At 45.5% G+C, this 20,695-nt stretch overlaps 1 protein-coding gene across 1 annotated transcript; it reads right to left on the bottom strand.

Annotated features, from left to right (window-relative positions):
• Positions 1-671: 671 nt before the first annotated feature.
• LOC308314660 (zinc-binding protein A33-like) lies at positions 672-20,468 on the bottom strand (the record flags this gene model as incomplete). The annotated part of the gene is made up of 4 exons (XM_080762292.1): positions 672-1,267; positions 1,503-1,921; positions 2,791-3,253; positions 20,231-20,468. 4 exons carry the CDS (start codon positions 20,466-20,468, stop codon positions 672-674), a joined length of 1,716 nt encoding a protein of 571 aa, XP_080618418.1.
• Between the last annotated feature and the right edge of the window lie 227 nt (positions 20,469-20,695).

Below are 20,695 nucleotides of genomic sequence, written 5' to 3'. Positions count from 1 at the left end.
AGATCTGCTATTTTTCAGCATGCAACCAAGTGTAAAATGACTCATACTGGATCTCTTGTCCACTAGTCCCTTCCTAACATTTTAGTCTAGGTTCTTATCTGTTGACGAAATTGTCAACATAATTAGTCTTAGTTTTAGTCATCGAAGCTTAAAGTTTTCATTTAGTTTCCATTTAGTTTTCGTCAGTGAAAAAAAGGTAGTCGACGAAATATTTGTCGTCTTTTGCTTGTAGATCTGCTATGTTTGGCTATATTGATCAGAATAGATACTATAGGGATCAAATGGTTAGTGAATAAAAATATGAAAGAAAAATCACACTTGTGAAGTGAGGGGCGCTCTTATCATCATACATCACATCCCGTGCTCAGCCAATCAGATCATTGCTATGGGGTACACACAGTGCTAAGCCAATCAGATCATTACTATCGGGTTCACACACACACACACAAAGCTGAGCATAGGAGGCGCTAGCGAGCCTCACAAATCACACCTGTGTGAAGTGAGGGGCACTCTTATCATGTTGTAACTGAATGATACATTAATTAAAAAATAATATTGATAATTATTAAATAATAATAATGAGTAATTAATGACCTGCCATAAAAGGATAGCCCTTTAATCAATACCAGATCAATATATTCTGGAGGTGTTTGTATTGGACACCAGACGTTCTAACTGTGGTTTTCCAGAGTGACACAGATCTTCCCTGGTAACATCTTCAGAGACTTATCATCTTCATTATAAATGAATGGAAACAGTGTCTCAGGGAAGGTGTGTGTGAAGGTGTGCAGGTCTGTGTTAGAATCAGGATCAGAGAAGGACAGCTGTCCTCTGTCCCAGTCCAGCTGGACTCTGATCCTCCGGGGTTTCTGATTCACTGAGAGAACAGTCTCATCAACATCAACATCATCATAAACATCATCATGTCCTTGTGAGTAGACTGCTTTGTATTCATCATTATATAACTCTATTCTCCAGCCTCCTCTCCCTGTGTCTCCCTCCCTCCAGTACGACTCCTCACACACACCTACCTCCCAGTTTGTATTGTCTCCAACCTCAACATCCCAGCTTTGAGACCCTGAGTCAAAGCCCTCAGAACCCTGGACTCTGAGACAGCCAAACCTCTCTGTGTTGTCAGGAAGCTGCTGCTTCTCTTCTTCACGTCTCACACTGGTCAGATCACCAGACAGCACGAGATATGGACCAGCAGTGTTGGGGTCCAGGACGACAGGAGTGTAGGAGACAATGTCCTTCATCTTGTCCTTTTCTTTTTAGTAGCAGGGCAAAATACACCATATACACAAATATACACAATCTCCACGATTTTAGCCGATATAATAGATATATAGGCATAAACATAGGCTATAGTACATATCCAGACATGTGCAAGTGTTGGATTGTACATCAAAGATGATCCTTTTGATCCTCCCGCAGAGCGGCCATCCTGGCCTCCTCTTCCTCCTGTAGGAACCGACGGAGATTCTCTTCTTCAAATATCACACTGGTCAGATCACCAGACAGCACGAGATGTAGACCAGCAGTGTTGGGGTCCAGGACGACAGGAGTGTAGGAGACAATGTCCTTCATCTTGTCCCAGACTCTGAAGGTCAGGTTCTTCAGGTGTTTGGCCTGGTCTATCAGCGCTCCTCCTGAGAGCGGCGGTGGGTCCTGCAGGGTGAGCTGGACTCCCTCCATGGTGGTCTTGTAGTTCTGCAGGAAGGAGACGTGGTCGTCGGCTCTCAGCTGGTCCTCGGCAGCTTGGATTGCGTTGGAGACGGTTTCCATTTCTCTGCTCAGAGCCTCAATCCTCTCCTTCATCTCCTGACTCTTCTGAGCCTCTTCCTCTCGAAGAGCGGCCATCCTGGCCTCCTCTTCCTCCTGTAGGAACCGACGGAGATTCTCAAACTGTTCCTTGCGACAACTGGCAAAAGTAAAACCCTTCTTAACCACTCAGCACCTTGAGACAGTAATCCATGCCTTTATTACATCTCGGCTGGATTACTGTAACGCCCTCTACCTTGGAGCCAGTCAGTCCTCCCTTGCTCGGCTCCAGCTAATTCAGAACGCGGCTGCCCGACTTCTTACTGGCACGCGTAAGAGAGAGCATATAACGCCCATCCTCGCCTCTCTCCACTGGCTGCCAGTGAATCTTAGAATTAAGTTCAAGGTTCTGCTTTTTACTTTTAAAGCTCTAAGTGGTCTCGCCCCTCCATACCTCTCCGAGCTCCTTCACCCCTACTCTCCTGCCCGCTCCCTCAGGTCAGCTGACCTGATGCTGCTAGAGGTCCCGAGGGCGAAGCGGAAGCTTAGAGGGGACAGAGCCTTTTCAGTCGCTGCCCCCAAGCTCTGGAACGACCTTCCCCTGCAAATTAGGCAGGCCCCCTCTCTGGCCATTTTTAAAACCTTGCTTAAAACGCACTTTTATTCTTTGGCTTTTAACACAGCATGAGACCTCTGTTTCCTGAACGAGCCTCCCCCACCCTCCTTCCCCTGTTTTGTGTTTTGTTTTGTGGGTTGTCTTTGTTTTCTGTGTTTTTAGTATATGCGTTTACTTACTGTTTTACCTTTGTACTGTACAGCACTTTGTGGCAGCTATGGTTGTTTTAAATGTGCTTTATAAATAAAGTTGAGTTGAGTTGAGTTGAGTTGATCTGCGTCTCTGTGTTCCTGGCCTGATCCTTCATGTGATTTTCTGTTATGTCGTAATTTGTTTTAACTTTATCAAAGACCTTCAGTTTCTCCTTTAAAGGCTCCAGTGATTCCTGGACCTTCTGTTTGCAATGTCCAGACGCTTCGTCCACGGGTAAGAACTTGTGTCTGCCGTGTTTCTCTGAGTCGCGACACACGAGACACGCCAGCTGTTGGTCGTCCAGACAGAAGAGCTTCAGCTTCTCGCCGTGTGCGCTGCAGAGGACCTCCGAGCTCAGCAACGACGAGCTCCGGCCTTTCTCCTCCAAGAGCTTCTCACACAGGTTCTTCAGAACAAAGTTTAGAGGTGGAATGCCCTTGGAGGATCTCTTCTGACAAACGGGACATTCCCTCGTTGGTCTTTCCGTCCACCATTCCTGCAGGCAGTCTTTGCAGAAGCTGTGTCCACAGGACAGCACGACGGGACGTTTAAAGATGCCACTGCACATGACACAGTACAGATCCTCTTCCTGACCAGTCAAACGGGAAGCCATTTTGGTCTGCCGCTCCCTGACGCTCCCCGATCTGGAATGTTCTCTGAGGCTGTCGTTACCCTGGAGGAATACTACAAGACAAAACAACAACAGTAACATTATGAGTATCAATAGTAGTAATAATAACCCTAACCCACAATAGCAAAGAGATGGATCATTTGTTCCGTCAAATATCACTGTCATGTCCATTGGTCAGTAGGCCTACTACTGTAGTGGACACTTTTTCATGATTGGCTGCCTCTAAGCCAATGGGAGATTTAGCCAACCAATAAAACCAATAGTCTGAACGGCGCAACGTGTCTGCAAGAGGAACAGACGGAGCGAGAGTAGCAACAGAAACTAATGCCAGGGCTGGACTGAGACAAAAATTCGGCCCCGACATTTTCACGGAATTTGGCCCAGACTGGACCACCGCACCACAACCAGCGCACAGATATACTCTACCGACTTTTCGTGTTGTGGCCCATACAAATACCAGCCCTTAACCCGCATTAATTTCTACTTGCAAAAAATTGATTTCAACCTTACTACTACTTTGTACTACTAGCACTGACACTAAAAAAGATGTTAAAAAAAATAAAAAAATAAAGTTTGATGAAAAATTTATAATAATTATATAATAATTATATAATAATATAATAAATTAATAATTTACATTTGGGGGATATCTTTCACAATAATGAATAAAACATGTTCTAGACATTCTAATGATCACAAAAAAACATATATTACAATTATTTTACCTACTTTTATTAGGGTAAAGGTCAAAGGTTTTAGGTTAAAAAATGTTCAAAATTGCACAGAGTCCAAACATTATTTATTTGTGTGAATTTCAGCCTTTGTGGGGGGTATTTATATGCAAATATCATGACTAATGGCATTTCATTGGCATTGCAATGAACATCACTGATGACATTTAGGTGAAAAAATAATAATAATTTAGTAATTAATTAAAATAAAATTGTAGCTAAAAAGCAACTCTGGGTGCTAGAGGGTTAACACCACCACATTTACAGTACAACACACATGTAATATTTGGCCCAGCCCCAGACCTGCCCACCAGAGGATCGGCGCACCGAGCATGCCTGGTGCGTCCTGTGGCCAATCCAGGCCTGGCTAATGCTATGAGCTAACTGAAGCCACAGGAAAGCCATAACAATACAGAGTGAGTGAACCAACAGAAGCTAATGCTATGAGCTAACTGGAGCTAATGCTATGAGCTACCTGGAGCTAATACTATGAGCTACCTGGAGCTAATGCTATGAGCTAACTGGAGCTAATGCTATGAGTTAAATGGAGCTAATGTTATGAGCTACCTGGAGCGAATGCTATGAGCTAAATGGAGCTAATGCTATGAGCTAAATGGAGCTAATGCTATGAGCTAAATCGAGCTAATGGGAAGCCATAATAAAACAGTGAGTGAACCAACAGAAGCTAATGGAGCTAACTGGAGCTAATGCTATTAGCTAACTGGAGCTAATGCTATGTGCTAACTGGAGCTATAGGGAAGCCATAACTAAACACAACGAGTGAACCGAGATCTTTCTGTTCTTACCTCGGTGTAGATGTTATCAGATAACAGTCTGTCGGTCTGCCAGGGTGTCTAAAGGATCCTCCGTCTATTAATTCATGGATCTATTTATTTAGTGATTGATCGATATTTGTCTCTCCGGTTGTTTTTCGCGTCTCAGTCTCTGACGAGAGAATGTCAGTCCGAGAAAAATGCTGAGCCGACTATAGAAGGAAACGGACTTCGATTCATGTCCGTCTGATAACAGGAACACACACACACACACACACACACACACACACACACACACACACACACACACACACACACACACACACACACACACACATTAACTCTACTGTCAATAGACAATGAATCAAAGTTCATGTACTTGTAGATGGCTGGTTGAACTGTTTCTCCGAGGCTGTTGCTTTATGACTATGGAGACTCTATGGAGACTCTATGAGACTCTATGGGACTCTATGGAGACTCTATGAGACTCTATGAGACTCTATGGAGACTCTATGGAGACTCTATGAAGACTCTATGAGACTCTATGAGACTCTATGGAGACTCTATGGAGACTCTATGAGACTCTATGAGACTCTATGGAGACTCTATGGAGACTCTATGAGACTCTATGGAGACTCTATGAGACTCTATGGGACTCTATGGAGACTCTATGAGACTCTATGAGACTCTATGGAGACTCTATGGAGACTCTATGAGACTCTATGAGACTCTATGGAGACTCTATGAGACTCTATGAGACTCTATGAGACTCTATGGAGACTCTATGGAGACTCTATGGAGACTCTATGAGACTCTATGAGACTCTATGAGACTCTATGGAGACTCTATGAGACTCTATGGAGACTCTATGGAGACTCTATGGAGACTCTATGAGACTCTATGAGACTCTATGAGACTCTATGGAGACTCTATGGAGACTCTATGAGACTCTATGAGACTCTATGAGACTCTATGGAGACTCTATGAGACTCTATGAGACTCTATGAGACTCTATGGAGACTCTATGAGACTCTATGGAGACTCTATGGAGACTCTATGAGACTCTATGGAGACTCTATGAGACTCTATGGAGACTCTATGGAGACTCTATGAGACTCTATGAGACTCTATGGAGACTCTATGAGACTCTATGAGACTCTATGGAGACTCTATGAGACTCTATGAGACTCTATGGAGACTCTATGAGACTCTATGGAGACTCTATGAGACTCTATGGAGACTCTATGAGACTCTATGAGACTCTATGGAGACTCTATGAGACTCTATGAGACTCTATGGAGACTCTATGGAGACTCTATGGAGACTCTATGAGACTCTATGAGACTCTATGGAGACTCTATGAGACTCTATGGAGACTCTATGGAGACTCTATGAGCCTCTATGGAGACTCTATGAGACTCTATGGAGACTCTATGAGACTCTATGAGACTCTATGAGACTCTATGGAGACTCTATGGAGACTCTATGGAGACTCTATGAGACTCTATGGAGACTCTATTAGACTCTATAGAGACTCTATGAGACTCTATGGAGACTATATGGAGACTCTATGGAGACTCCACCATTACAACTGTTTCTAATACGCAAGATGTGCCTCGGGGACCCCCAGGGGTCCTTCAAGGCGTTCCAGTGTGTCTCCTGCAACACGTGGTCATAAAACATCCAATTCAGTTTAAAAACACTTTTGTGCAGAGTATGGCTGTGATCAAGCCAACGGTGTCGGATATAGTCTCTCCCCGTGCCTTCGGCCTGGTGGAGACAATAAAACATACTCTCTCCCCGTGCCTTCGTCCTGGTGGAGACAATAAAACATACTCTCTCCCCGTGCCTTCGTCCTGGTGGAGACAATAAAACATACTCTCTCCCCGTGCCTTCGGCCTGGTGGAGACAATAAAACATACTCTCTCCCCGTGCCTTCGTCCTGGTGGAGACAATAAAACATACTCTCTCCCCGTGCCTTCGGCCTGGTGGAGACAATAAAACATACTCTCTCCCCGTGCCTTCAGCCTGGTGGAGACAATAAAACATACTCTCTCCCCGTGCCTTCGGCCTGGTGGAGACAATAAAACATACTCTCTCCCCGTGCCTTCGGCCTGGTGGAGACAATAAAACATACTCTCTCCCCGTGCTTTCAGCCTGGTGGAGACAATAAAACATACTCTCTCCCCGTGCCTTCGTCCTGGTGGAGACAATAAAACATACTCTCCCCGTGCCTTCGGCCTGGTGGAGACAATAAAACATACTCTCTCCCCGTGCCTTCGGCCTGGTGGAGACAATAAAACATACTCTCTCCCCGTGCCTTCGGCCTGGTGGAGACAATAAAACATACTCTCTCCCCGTGCCTTCGGCCTGGTGGAGACAATAAAACATACTCTCTCCCCATGCCTTCGGCCTGGTGGAGACAACTAAACATACTCTCTCCCCGTGCCTTCGGCCTGGTGGAGACAATAAAACATACTCTCTCCCCGTGCCTTCGGCCTGGTGGAGACAATAAAACATACTCTCTCCCCGTGCCTTCGGCCTGGTGGAGACAATAAAACATACTCTCTCCCCGTGCCTTCGGCCTGGTGGAGACAATAAAACATACTCTCTCCCCATGCCTTCGGCCTGGTGGAGACAATAAAACATACTCTCTCCCCGTGCCTTCGGCCTGGTGGAGACAATAAAACATACTCTCTCCCCGTGCCTTCGGCCTGGTGGAGACAATAAAACATACTCTCTCCCCGTGCCTTCGGCCTGGTGGAGACAATAAAACATACTCTCTCCCCGTGCCTTCGGCCTGGTGGAGACAATAAAACATACTCTCTCCCCGTGCCTTCGGCCTGGTGGAGACAATAAAACATACTCTCTCCCCGTGCCTTCGGCCTGGTGGAGACAATAAAACATACTCTCTCCCCATGCCTTCGGCCTGGTGGAGACAATAAAACATACTCTCTCCCCGTGCCTTCGGCCTGGTGGAGACAATAAAACATACTCTCTCCCCGTGCCTTCGGCCTGGTGGAGACAATAAAACATACTCTCTCCCCGTGCCTTCGGCCTGGTGGAGACAATAAAACATACTCTCTCCCCGTGCCTTCGGCCTGGTGGAGACAATAAAACATACTCTCTCCCCGTGCCTTCAGCCTGGTGGAGACAATAAAACATACTCTCTCCCCGTGCCTTCGGCCTGGTGGAGACAATAAAACATACTCTCTCCCCATGCCTTCGGCCTGGTGGAGACAACTAAACATACTCTCTCCCCGTGCCTTCGGCCTGGTGGAGACAATAAAACATACTCTCTCCCCGTGCCTTCGGCCTGGTGGAGACAATAAAACATACTCTCTCCCCGTGCCTTCGGCCTGGTGGAGACAATAAAACATACTCTCTCCCCGTGCCTTCGGCCTGGTGGAGACAATAAAACATACTCTCTCCCCATGCCTTCGGCCTGGTGGAGACAATAAAACATACTCTCTCCCCGTGCCTTCGGCCTGGTGGAGACAATAAAACATACTCTCTCCCCGTGCCTTCGGCCTGGTGGAGACAATAAAACATACTCTCTCCCCGTGCCTTCGGCCTGGTGGAGACAATAAAACATACTCTCTCCCCGTGCCTTCGGCCTGGTGGAGACAATAAAACATACTCTCTCCCCGTGCCTTCGGCCTGGTGGAGACAATAAAACATACTCTCTCCCCATGCCTTCGGCCTGGTGGAGACAATAAAACATACTCTCTCCCCGTGCCTTCGGCCTGGTGGAGACAATAAAACATACTCTCTCCCCGTGCCTTCGGCCTGGTGGAGACAATAAAACATACTCTCTCCCCGTGCCTTCGGCCTGGTGGAGACAATAAAACATACTCTCTCCCCGTGCCTTCGGCCTGGTGGAGACAATAAAACATACTCTCCCCGTGCCTTCGGCCTGGTGGAGACAATAAAACATACTCTCTCCCCGTGCCTTCGGCCTGGTGGAGACAATAAAACATACTCTCTCCCCGTGCCTTCGGCCTGGTGGAGACAATAAAACATACTCTCTCCCCGTGCCTTCGGCCTGGTGGAGACAATAAAACATACTCTCTCCCCGTGCCTTCGGCCTGGTGGAGACAATAAAACATACTCTCTCCCCGTGCCTTCGGCCTGGTGGAGACAATAAAACATACTCTCTCCCCGTGCCTTCGGCCTGGTGGAGACAATAAAACATACTCTCTCCCCGTGCCTTCGGCCTGGTGGAGACAATAAAACATACTCTCTCCCCGTGCCTTCGGCCTGGTGGAGACAATAAAACATACTCTCTCCCCATGCCTTCGGCCTGGTGGAGACAATAAAACATACTCTCTCCCCGTGCCTTCGGCCTGGTGGAGACAATAAAACATACTCTCTCCCCGTGCCTTCGGCCTGGTGGAGACAATAAAACATACTCTCTCCCCGTGCCTTCGGCCTGGTGGAGACAATAAAACATACTCTCTCCCCGTGCCTTCGGCCTGGTGGAGACAATAAAACATACTCTCTCCCCGTGCCTTCGGCCTGGTGGAGACAATAAAACATACTCTCTCCCCGTGCCTTCGGCCTGGTGGAGACAATAAAACATACTCTCTCCCCGTGCCTTCGGCCTGGTGGAGACAATAAAACATACTCTCTCCCCGTGCCTTCGGCCTGGTGGAGACAATAAAACATACTCTCTCCCCGTGCCTTCGGCCTGGTGGAGACAATAAAACATACTCTCTCCCCATGCCTTCGGCCTGGTGGAGACAATAAAACATACTCTCTCCCCGTGCCTTCGGCCTGGTGGAGACAATAAAACATACTCTCTCCCCATGCCTTCGGCCTGGTGGAGACAATAAAACATACTCTCTCCCCGTGCCTTCAGCCTGGTGGAGACAATAAAACATACTCTCTCCCCATGCCTTCGGCCTGGTGGAGACAATAAAACATACTCTCTCCCCATGCCTTCGGCCTGGTGGAGACAATAAAACATACTCTCTCCCCATGCCTTCGGCCTGGTGGAGACAATAAAACATACTCTCTCCCCGTGCCTTCGGCCTGGTGGAGACAATAAAACATACTTTCTGACACTGAACCATATAACAAACATACAGAGGGTAACAAGACAACTCACCCCGTTTCTGTTTTCCTCCCAGAATGTTCCCCCAGTGAGGGGTTGGTGGGAGAGGCTGGACAGCAGACGGCTGGACTTTGAATTTCTCCAACTATAAACTTTCATGACAGCAGAACAGCCTAAGTAAGTACAAATATAATTAATGAAAAGCTACTACAGTGAAGTCTGTTCACAGAAGTTGTTGTAGGATTATGTGGGGGATTATCTGACGAGGTACCATTTGAGTGTGCAAAACCTTAACATATACTAAATAATACTAAATTGTTTATTGGGTCAATGTAAGTAAAATAATATAGCCTTTCCCACAGGAGTATCTTTTTTATATTTTTCCAAAAAGAATACAAACAGCCAATATTAGCATATTACAAAGTTATCCCCCTCACTGGGGGAAATTTCCGGGAGGAGAAACGGGCAAGCACCGGGGTGAGTTGTCCGGTATTCCATACAGAGGAGGTGCAGCCGTATCACCTGCCCAGACAGACCCTGTCAACAGAACACACCCCCCCCCAGTCCACCCAGATAAGACCAGAAAGGAAACGGGGCTTCTTTCTCTCATATGAAATTACAAGGAAATCCTCCAATAGTGCAATTCAAAAGCCATCCTGTTATCGCTATACAGATAATAACCTGCATGAGCGAAGTGGTTTTTTCAAACACACACACTGTCTGGAATGGAATGTCTCCTGTCCCTTTGTGTGTGTGTGTGTGTGTGTGTGTGTGTGTGTGTGTGTGTGTGTGTGTGTGTGTGTGTGTGTGTGTGTGTGTGTGTGTGTGTGTGTGTGTGTGTGTGTGTGTGTGTGTGTGTGTGTGTGTGTGTGTGTGTGTGTGTGTGTGTGTGTGCGTGTGTGCGCCAGCCAGGCCTTGATATCTCAGACTGTTTATATGGATATCTCCGGCTGCACAGAGAGTCCCCTGTGATATGGGATAGTGTGTCATGGAGGAGAGGAGTCCCATGGGCCCTGCTGTAATCTGTGTGTAGGCCCAGGCAGACACAGCACACAGGGGGTGGGGAGAGACACACAGGGGGTGGGGAGAGACACACAGGGGGTGGGGAGAGACATGGGGGACATGGGGCACAATATTTGGGTTGCTTGATAAACACCCACTTTGATAATGTTTTGACATTTTGACTGGAATTAGATTTTGGGTTGTTTCCTGCATGCTGTGTGATCTTTTGGATTTTTCTTTCCTTTTCTCCCTTTTTTTCCCTTTATCCAGAGCTCAGTTTAGTTATTCAGACATTCAGTGCACTGTTTGGCAGCAGCATAACTTATGATTTAAGAGGGAAAAGAAACATAACTGAAAACTGAAGAACTACACAAATGTTTTATTATTTATTGCTTATATCTTATTTAGATACCGTACTTATTTTTGTTTTGTTCATACAAGTGCATGTGCAGCAATATCTGTTTGTGTGTGAGTGTGTGAATGCGTTAATATGTTATGTAATGATACCTAACTGTACCCTAGGTACAGTTAGGTATCCTAACTGTAACTAACGGTACCCTAACTACCAAACGCACTGAACAAATGCTGTCTTGACGCCATCATTGTTTCTATTTGGCAGAATTACAAACTAGTGCACGGAGCCAAACATTCCCCTGTGCTACCAGCAGTAATAGTTTAGTTACTATAGTAAAGGTCAAAGATTCCCCTAGCTGCTACCAGCAGAATAAATTAGTTACTAGTAAAGGTCATGGCTCTGATGAAAGCCACTAAATCCAATTAAGCAGTGGATGGTCAGGATGCCACCATGGTGATTATTAAACTGTGTAATTATCATCAGGCAACTTGAATGACGTGCATTGGCTTTGGGTCACCATTTATGAATGAATGGACAGTCGAAGCTGATACACATGGCCAGGATCCAATTCTCATCCTTTTTGTGCAAAAGGTCACTGTCATGTATTGATGGCTGCCGTGCTGTTATGGCGTTGATGACATCAGTGGACATGCTGCTTCCTGACTTTGGGGTGAGCTTGTTATTGTTTACAAACACATAAAGAAAGGAAAGGTACTATCTTTACCCAGGGTAACTGGACTAAGGAAAGGAAAGGTACTATGTTTACCTGCAGGGTAACTGGACTAAGGAAAGGAAAGGTACCATGTTTACCCAGGGTAACTGGACTAAGGAAAGGAAAGGTACTATGTTTACCCAGGGTAACTGGACTAAGGAAAGGAAAGGTACTATGTTTACCCAGGGTAACTGGACTAAGGAAAGGAAAGGTACCATGTTTACCCAGGGTAACGGACTAAGGAAAGGAAAGGTACTATGTTTACCCAGGGTAACTGGACTAAGGAAAGGAAAGGTACTATGTTTACCCAGGGTAACTGGACTAAGGAAAGGAAAGGTACCATGTTTACCCAGGGTAACTGGACTAAGGAAAGGAAAGGTACCATGTTTACCCAGGGTAACTGGACTAAGGAAAGGAAAGGTACTATGTTTACCCAGGGTAACTGGACTAAGGAAAGGAAAGGTACTATGTTTACCCAGGGTAACTGGACTAAGGAAAGGAAAGGTACTATGTTTACCCAGGGTAACTGGACTAAGGAAAGGAAAGGTACCATGTTTACCCAGGGTAACGGACTAAGGAAAGGAAAGGTACTATGTTTACCCAGGGTAACTGGACTAAGGAAAGGAAAGGTACTATGTTTACCCAGGGTAACTGGACTAAGGAAAGGAAAGGTACTATATTTGCCCAGGGTAACTGGACTAAGGAAAGGAAAGGTACTATGTTTACCCAGGGTAACTGGACTAAGGAAAGGAAAGGTACTATGTTTACCCAGGGTAACTGGACTAAGGAAAGGAAAGGTACTATATTTGCCCAGGGTAACTGGACTAAGGAAAGGAAAGGTACTATGTTTACCCAGGGTAACTGGACTAAGGAAAGGAAAGGTACTATGTTTACCCAGGGTAACTGGACTAAGCTCAAGAACTTGTTTACAGCCATGTCGTTTGTCATAAGTCACTGAACGTCCCTGCGTACCACCTGTTTTGCATTTGCACATAATGCAGGAGGCAGCAGCGCGACCCGTTAACAAAAACGAGCGCTTCCAAACTGCAACACTTGGAAAAAGAATCACCTGCAGAGGATGTCTTGACAGAAAGCAGCTCATAACAACATCTGTACGGTGGATTTTTATGGACAACAAGCTCGGCAGATTGAAAGAGGATAATTCAAGCTTGGACTACTAGCTGCAATGTTGGTGAGTTTAACGTCGTTTAAGACAAGCAGATCACAAACGCAAATTGGATGAGTGGGGAGTCAATGGAGGGTATTGCAACTCTAGATTCATCCCATTATTAAAAAAAATCTAGAGTTGCAAATTGCGGCTATACTCCTGAGCCACTGAACCAATGAAAAGTTAACAAGATAAATAATAACTACACATTTGGAACACACCACAGTGACATATTGCTTTTCACAGTGATGGCGCCAGAATGTGCCAGCCATCTTCTAGACCAGCGTACGGTATGTCTGCATCTCTGTATGCATCTCTGTCCCCATAAATATAGACCGGAGTCACTCATACTGTAGTCTAGGAAAATTGGCCTCAGATCCTGTGCAGCAGGGGGCGTGGCCCAGTGCGTTGCGTTTCAAATTAAATGCGAATCAAAAGACAGGGGCGGGTTCCACATGGAGTGGGCGCTACATCTAAATAAGACGGAAGGGAAACAATTGCTCCTTGAGCGGTGGTGGCCTACTACAATTCAATTTGGAATTGGATTCCCTTCGGACTATTTTCATGGTATGCACAGTGCTTCAGACCGGAAAGGGGAGTGTCCGCTTAGATTCTGAGCGCAACGTACTTCCCTCACAGGGAAGTACCAGAAGTTCCTTTTTTCTCGCCCGCCTAGTGGCGGAAAATAAAACTTCTGGGAACTCAGATTACTCATACTGCCACGTGCACGATGCCACCAACCACAGCGCTCGGCTGACGCCTGCATGCTATACGGCCAATTACAGCACCGCGACATTACACACTGCTACGCCAATCACTGCATCGTCCACTCATGCCACAGCAAGCCACGAGTATGCACGGCTTGCATGCATTGCTCACGTTACGTTAGCCACGATGGCATATCATTGGTGAGGTGTACAGTAGGCATTGTTCAAGATTAGACATGCGTATCTTGAACAATATGCCTTCAGCGCTACGAGCTTGTAGGTCTGCTATTTTTGAAAAATCGAAGAGCGACTGACATATAAGAAGACATTTTTAGAATCTGATCTCAGGTCAGAATGTGGAAAACTGTCAGGATGTTAGAAGACATTTTTAGAATCTGATCTCGGGTCAGAATGGAAAACTGTCAGGATGTGTAGAAGACATTTTTTATAATCTGATCTCAGGTCAGAATGGAAAACTGTCAGGATGTAGAAGACATTTTTTATAATCTGATCTCAGGTCAGAATGGAAAACTGTCAGGATGTGTAGAAGACATTTTTTATAATCTGATCTCAGGTCAGAATGTAAAACTGTCAGGATGTGTAGAAGACATTTTTAGAATCTGATCTCAGGTCAGAATGGAAAACTGTCAGGATGTGTAGAAGACATTTTTAGAATCTGATCTCAGGTCAGAATGGAAAAGGCATGGTTAGGCACGATGGCATATAATTGGTGAGGTGTACAGTAGGCATTGATAGATTAGATATGCGTATCTTGAACAATATGCCTTCAGTAAATGGAGGGATGCTAGTATAGGACATGCCTAGTGGTGGATATGGAGTGATTGTGTGTGTGTTTCAACTCTCCCCTTATATACTGTACGTAACGTAAGTTAGTTGACTGGGATCCATGGTCTCTATGGTAGGTGTGCTCATATTTCCGGCACGCATCGTGGATCAAATGATTGACTGGGAAAATGGGGGGGGGGGGGGGGTTTAGCGCATCCCCAGCCGATAGGTGTGAAGTGTGAACGGTTTGAGGGACCATTTAAAAACAAAGGCAGCTTGCATTGCATGCTGTAGTTTGCTGTACTAAAACAGACATTTGCATGCACAAATGGCTGCCAAAGTATACAGTATATAGGCCATATTTTGTTGTTTTTCTCGTCCTCTCTTCGAAGTTAGACTGGGCCAGCTCTAAACTGACTGGGCCACGGGCAGTTTAGAGCCCACGTGGCCCAGTGGACCATATAGCTACACCTGCAGTGCTCCCACACCAAATCTCTAAACTGAGAATAGCCTTATCTACGTACGATCTATGGATCCTATAAGTAGAGGATGCATCCTCCCCTCTAGGGGATTGATTGTGGGGCTTTTTTTTTTAGACAATCTTGTTTGTCCAAGGTCTAGTCTAGACCACCAGGCTACTCCCCCTCTTACCTTGTGAAGGAGACAGGCAGCAGTGTGTGTGCTTTGCTTAACCCCAGCAGGCACCACAGAAGAGCTCATGTCTGTCTTCATGGAGTGACACCATACATGAATGGATATCTGGGGTTGTGTAAGAAGCAGTGGTCATATGGCCCCTTTTGGTGTTTTAAATGATTATGTTATGCTTTAGCTATATTGAAAAAATAGCAGATCTACAAGCTCATACGCTTGTATAGGTCTATGAGCTTGTGAGGTCTGCTATTTTTTTGAGAAATTGTGGTGCAAATCTTTGATTATATGTATTCTTTCACAGTGAACGTTCTTAACTCAAATCTTTGCTTCTGGGGGAGGGGGGGGCAGGGGGTCCCGAAAACAACATATTATCAGATGGGGGGGTCGGTGGGCAAATACACTAATAATTCTGGGGGTCCTTGACATGAAATATTGAGCACCACTGACATAGAAACATGAGGTATTTCAGAAAACGGTCAGGATTTAATTAGAAGACTTTTTTTAAATTTCGACGTCAGGCCTTAAACGATACCGGTGGGCCGCTGTACCACATATAGGCATTCTGACAGCAAGTCACTGGTTCGATTCCTGATGACCTTCGACTTTGACCGCATTGTTGAAAATAAATTGTCACACCATTATCAAATGGATAGATGCAACAAAAATAAAATAATCCCGCTTTCATATGTATACGTGCAAATTATGTTGTAGTGTGTAATGTGATAATGTGATGTGTCTATGTGTAATTGCACTTACAGTAAGTCCACGCTCCCAAACGTGCCAAAAGGTTCAAATACTGTCAAATTTCTAAAACTATAATAAACCTTTATATGCGTTTGTTGTAAACTGTGCGTTTGGTTTGGTGGGAACGTGACAAATACCACGCTTGATTTTATGTGATCGGACAGCTTAAGGCCCAAATCCTTTTTCCCATATACCGCATAGCACACGCCAAGACACCGCATAGCACACGCCAAGACACCGCGTGCACACGCCAAGACACCGCATAGCACACGCCAAGACACCGCATAGCACACGCCAAGACACCGCATGCACACACCAAGACACCGCATAGCACACGCCAAGACACCGCACTACACTCTCACCTTCTCCGGTTCCATCACAGTGAACGGCCATGCCATCTCCTCACCTCCCTCCCTAACAGAGAGGAGGCAGAGCTACAAATTATATTAAACCATTCTTTACGGGAACCCGTTTTGGTGTTTTATCACTATAAGTATTATGTTATGCTTTTTAGCTATTGAAAAATAGCAGATCTACAAGCTCATAGCGCGCCACCGAGTGGCGCGCTATGAGCTTGTATAGGTCTGCTATTTTTGAAAAAATCGTGAAAATGTGGCACAAATCTTTGAATATATATATATTCTTTCAGAAGACTTTTTATTTTTAATTTCGACGTCTGGCCTAAAATGTGTTAAATGCCGATCCCACCGTTTTCTGCATAGAAGCACGCGCATTGCAAACACACGCACACACGCACACGCACACGCACACGCACACGCACACGCTCACACTTATTTCTATATCCATCTACATGATGTCCTCCCACCCGTCCAGTCCCGTCAAAACCTGGAAGTGGAACGTGATTTAGCGGACGGTGGTCTGGCATGCAATACTGTAGGATGACTTTAAAGGTCTAAAACATAATGATCTATCAGGTTGTCCCTGTTGGCGAGCAGACTTGTCGCTTTTGGATGCACAGATTGGAAAGCAGACGGCTGTAGAGAAGAACGCTCTCTGGAGGCTCTGTTGGAAAGGCGAAAATAATAGTAAACACAATATTGGAATGATGGAGAGGAAATGAGGAAAGATAATAGCTGACGGGAATAATAATTCCTTGGATGAAAAGTCTGGGACGATAAATATAATGTCCAACTGGCTGAGTGTTGTAAAACACAGGATAACCCATTCTGGGCGGGAACGCATTTTGGTGTTATAGCATCATGTCGTGCTTTAGCTGTTGAAAAATAGCAGATCTACAAGCTCGTAGCGCGCCACCGAGTGGCGCGCTATGAGCTTGTAGGTCTGGTGTTTTTGAAAAATCTAAGAGCGACTGACATAGAAGACATTTTTAGAATCTGCACGATCTCAGGTCAGAATGGAAAACTCTCAGGATGTAGAAGAACATTTTTTAGAATCTGATCTCAGGTCAGAATGGAAAACTGTCAGGATGTAGAAGAACATTTTTTTAGAATCTGATCTCAGGTCAGAATGGAAAACTGTCAGGATGTAGAAGAACATTTTTAAATCTGATCTCAGGTCAGAATGGAAAACTGTCAGGATGTAGAAGACATTTTTAGAATCTGATCTCAGGTCAGAATGGAAAACTCTCAGGATGTATAGAAGAACATTTTATAGAATCTGATCTCGGGTCAGAATGTGGAAAACTGTCAGGATGTAGAAGACATTTTTAGAATCTGATCTCAGGTCAGAATGGAAAACTCTCAGGATGTGGAAGACATTTTCATAGAATCTGATCTCAGGTCAGAATGGGATAAGATTCATTCTGTGGTCCTGGCAGTCGCATCTACTGCTATACACTACTACCCAACGTGTCTCTTCCAAAAGGTCAATGAGGATTTAACCCATTCTGAACGGGAACACCATTCTGGTGTCAGCATCATGTTATGCTTTAGCTATTGAAAAATAGCAGATCTACAAGCTCATAGCGCGCCACCGAGTGGCGCGCTACGAGCTTGTAGGTCTGCTCTTTTTGATAACTGTCAGGAATTTAGAAGACATTTTTTAGAATCTGATCTCAGGTCAAAATGCGTTAAAGAACCACCATTCTTCTGTGCGTTAGAATCTGATCTCAGGTCAGAATGGATTAACGACGCCTGTTTGCTCGTTCATCAGGTAGGAGGGGGGTGATAGGGGGGGGGGGGTGATATTCTATCCAGAGGTTCTAGTCTGCTGTCCGCCCCGACCCACTGTGTGTGTAAATCCCTCAAAAAAACATCCCAACGCAAATGCCTTCCATTCAAGTGTGTGTGTGTGTGTGGTGTGTGTGTGTGTGTGTGTGTGTGTGTGTTTGTGTGAGTGTGTGCCCATATTTAGGAAGGCCTGCATTTTTTAGCCCATTTGGTCGGGAACCCCTTTTGGTGTTTTAAAGCATTATGTGTTATGCTTTAGCTGTTGAAAAAAATAGCAGATCTACAAGTTCATAGCAAACTTGTATAGGTTTGCTATTTTTTTAAATTCGTGAAAATGTGGCGCAAACCTTTGAATATAATTATATTATTTAGTTATATTCATAACATAACTATAACTAAATGCATAAAAAAGGGAAAAAATTGAACTTCAGGATTAAAAAAAAAAAAGGCAAACAAAGACAAATCTGGATAAACATGGTCACTTTTTTTTAATTAAATTTTTATCCCACGATTTTGTAACCCAGTTTTCTTTTCACCCAATTATCTAATGTAATCCTTCTGCCAACCTGGGGGGGGGGGGGGGGGGGCAGCGGACTGACCTCATGCCTCCTTCTATGCATGAGGAGTCCAAGCTGCTTCTTTTCACCTGACAGAGGGGAATTTCCCCGGCCGGACGTAGCGCGTGGAAGGGACACGTTATTCCGACCAGTTCCTTTCCCCTCCATCAGGCGCCCCGGCTGGCCAGGGGGAGGTAGTTTTAGAGACCAGGATTACGGCATGTTTTTGTGAGGGTACCTACCCTAGGGGACACGGGGAGAACATGTGAGGGTACCTACCCTTGGGGACACGGGGAGAACATGTGAGGGTACCTACCCTAGGGGACACGGGGAGAACATGTGAGGGTACCTACCCTAGGGGACACGGGGAGAACATGTGAGGGTACCTACCCTAGGGGACACGGGGAGAACATGCAAACTCCACACAGAAAGGCCCTATCGCCAACCCCCGCCTCGGGTATGGTACTCTCTATCTCTCGGTACTGGACTGGTGATGACTATTATCTTGATACGGTGACACACTGACTGTAACTAAAGGACACTTTATTCCTTTTCACCTTCCATAACCGAGAAAGAAAGATCACACTCATCATGTGTGATGTGTGATTTTAAGAGCGGAATGAATGTGATCATGTGACATTCCGTGCTCAACCAATCAAATCAGCACTGTGATTACACACAGACACACAAAGCTGCATGGCATATAGGAGGGGCCGGCGCCCCTCAAATAAAAAGAAAATCACACCTTTGTGTGTCAAACAACATGGATTCAACACGAAAAGGCCTTCCGGAAAATAAGAAAAAATTGTTTTTAAGCCCGTTTTAAAAGACTCCATGGTCTGCGGTACTGTCAGGTCCATATAAGGACGGCTGTTCCACAGGCGCGCTGCTGCCCAGCAGAAGGAAGGCCTGGTCGGTCCCCCATGGTGTACATGGTTGGTGTTTGGAACCTCCAGTAGGAATATCTTTTCAGATCTGAGGGTGTGGGTGGTTTTTTTTGTAGGGTAGGGTAGGGTAGGGTAGGTAGGGAGGGGCAGTTGTGACGGGTGGCCCAGACAAACAAGTCAAAGGCACCGCTCACTTCACACAAGTGTAATTATTTTTTGCCGTTTTATGAATTTGTCCGATTTTTGAGGGGCCCTTCCTATACACAGGTTTAATGTTTGTCTTTAGTTCAAAGTTTGTTTAGTAAACGCATCGACAACGAAGGGAACATTTACGCCATAATGTGTGGTTTACGTCATAATATTGTCTCTTTATCGTTAATGGCGTTTAATGTTTGTGTTGGCACCGTTTGTTTTACATCACCTAATCAACATGACTGAGTTAGACTTTAATATATTAGCGCCCCTCACTTCACACGGGTGTGATTTTTATTTTTTATATTTTCTTCTTTATCGTAGGCACGCTTTTATCATGTCGGCGTGGTCGGGTTGTTATTGTTGGTCGTCATGGCTGCCAGTTCCCACCTGATGTCGTGTGTGAGCTCAGACTGCTCCAGACCGCACTGAATAACTGCTAGCTTACATAATGTCTTGAGGCTCGGATTGAAGTCTAAGACATACAGGTCATCAGGGCTGGTGTCTCCAACGAGGAACATACGATCTCCCACCATGCATGCAGCAGCATATCCCATACATCGGACCCGGTCCTTTCCCTTGGGCTCAACCTTCTTCCAGGAGAAGGTCTCTGGACTGAATCTCCACACATCATTGTTGTTACGGCCACCAACTATGTACAGCTCTCCATTGTAGGTAAATGCTGAACGATAGCAGCGTCCTTCTGGATGAGGCTCTGGAGATGGTGTGCTCAGCCAGACGTTGGTCTCTGTGTCAAACACTCTGAGGGGGTTCCCATAGTCCCAAAATACAAACATCTTGGTACCAATGATGGTGGCAGAGTGACAGTTTGAAGCAGGAGGTGGAGTTCCTCTGGTGTTAATTAAAGACCAAACCATTGTGCTGGTGTCCAGCTTGTACATGTCATTAGTCAATCCAGTCAGCTTGGTTTCTCCTCCATGGATAAACATGACCTTCTCCAACACACAGGCTGAGTGGTGCCCCCTCGCCTCTGGAACAGTCCCAGAAACCCTGGGTTGGAACC

This window comes from Protomyctophum bolini (genome assembly GCF_963924005.1).
Source record: "Protomyctophum bolini genome assembly, chromosome: 4".
Classification (NCBI taxonomy): domain Eukaryota; kingdom Metazoa; phylum Chordata; class Actinopteri; order Myctophiformes; family Myctophidae; genus Protomyctophum; species Protomyctophum bolini.
The sequence above is the reverse complement of the archived record's forward strand: the minus strand, read 5'-3'. Positions and strand labels throughout refer to the sequence as shown.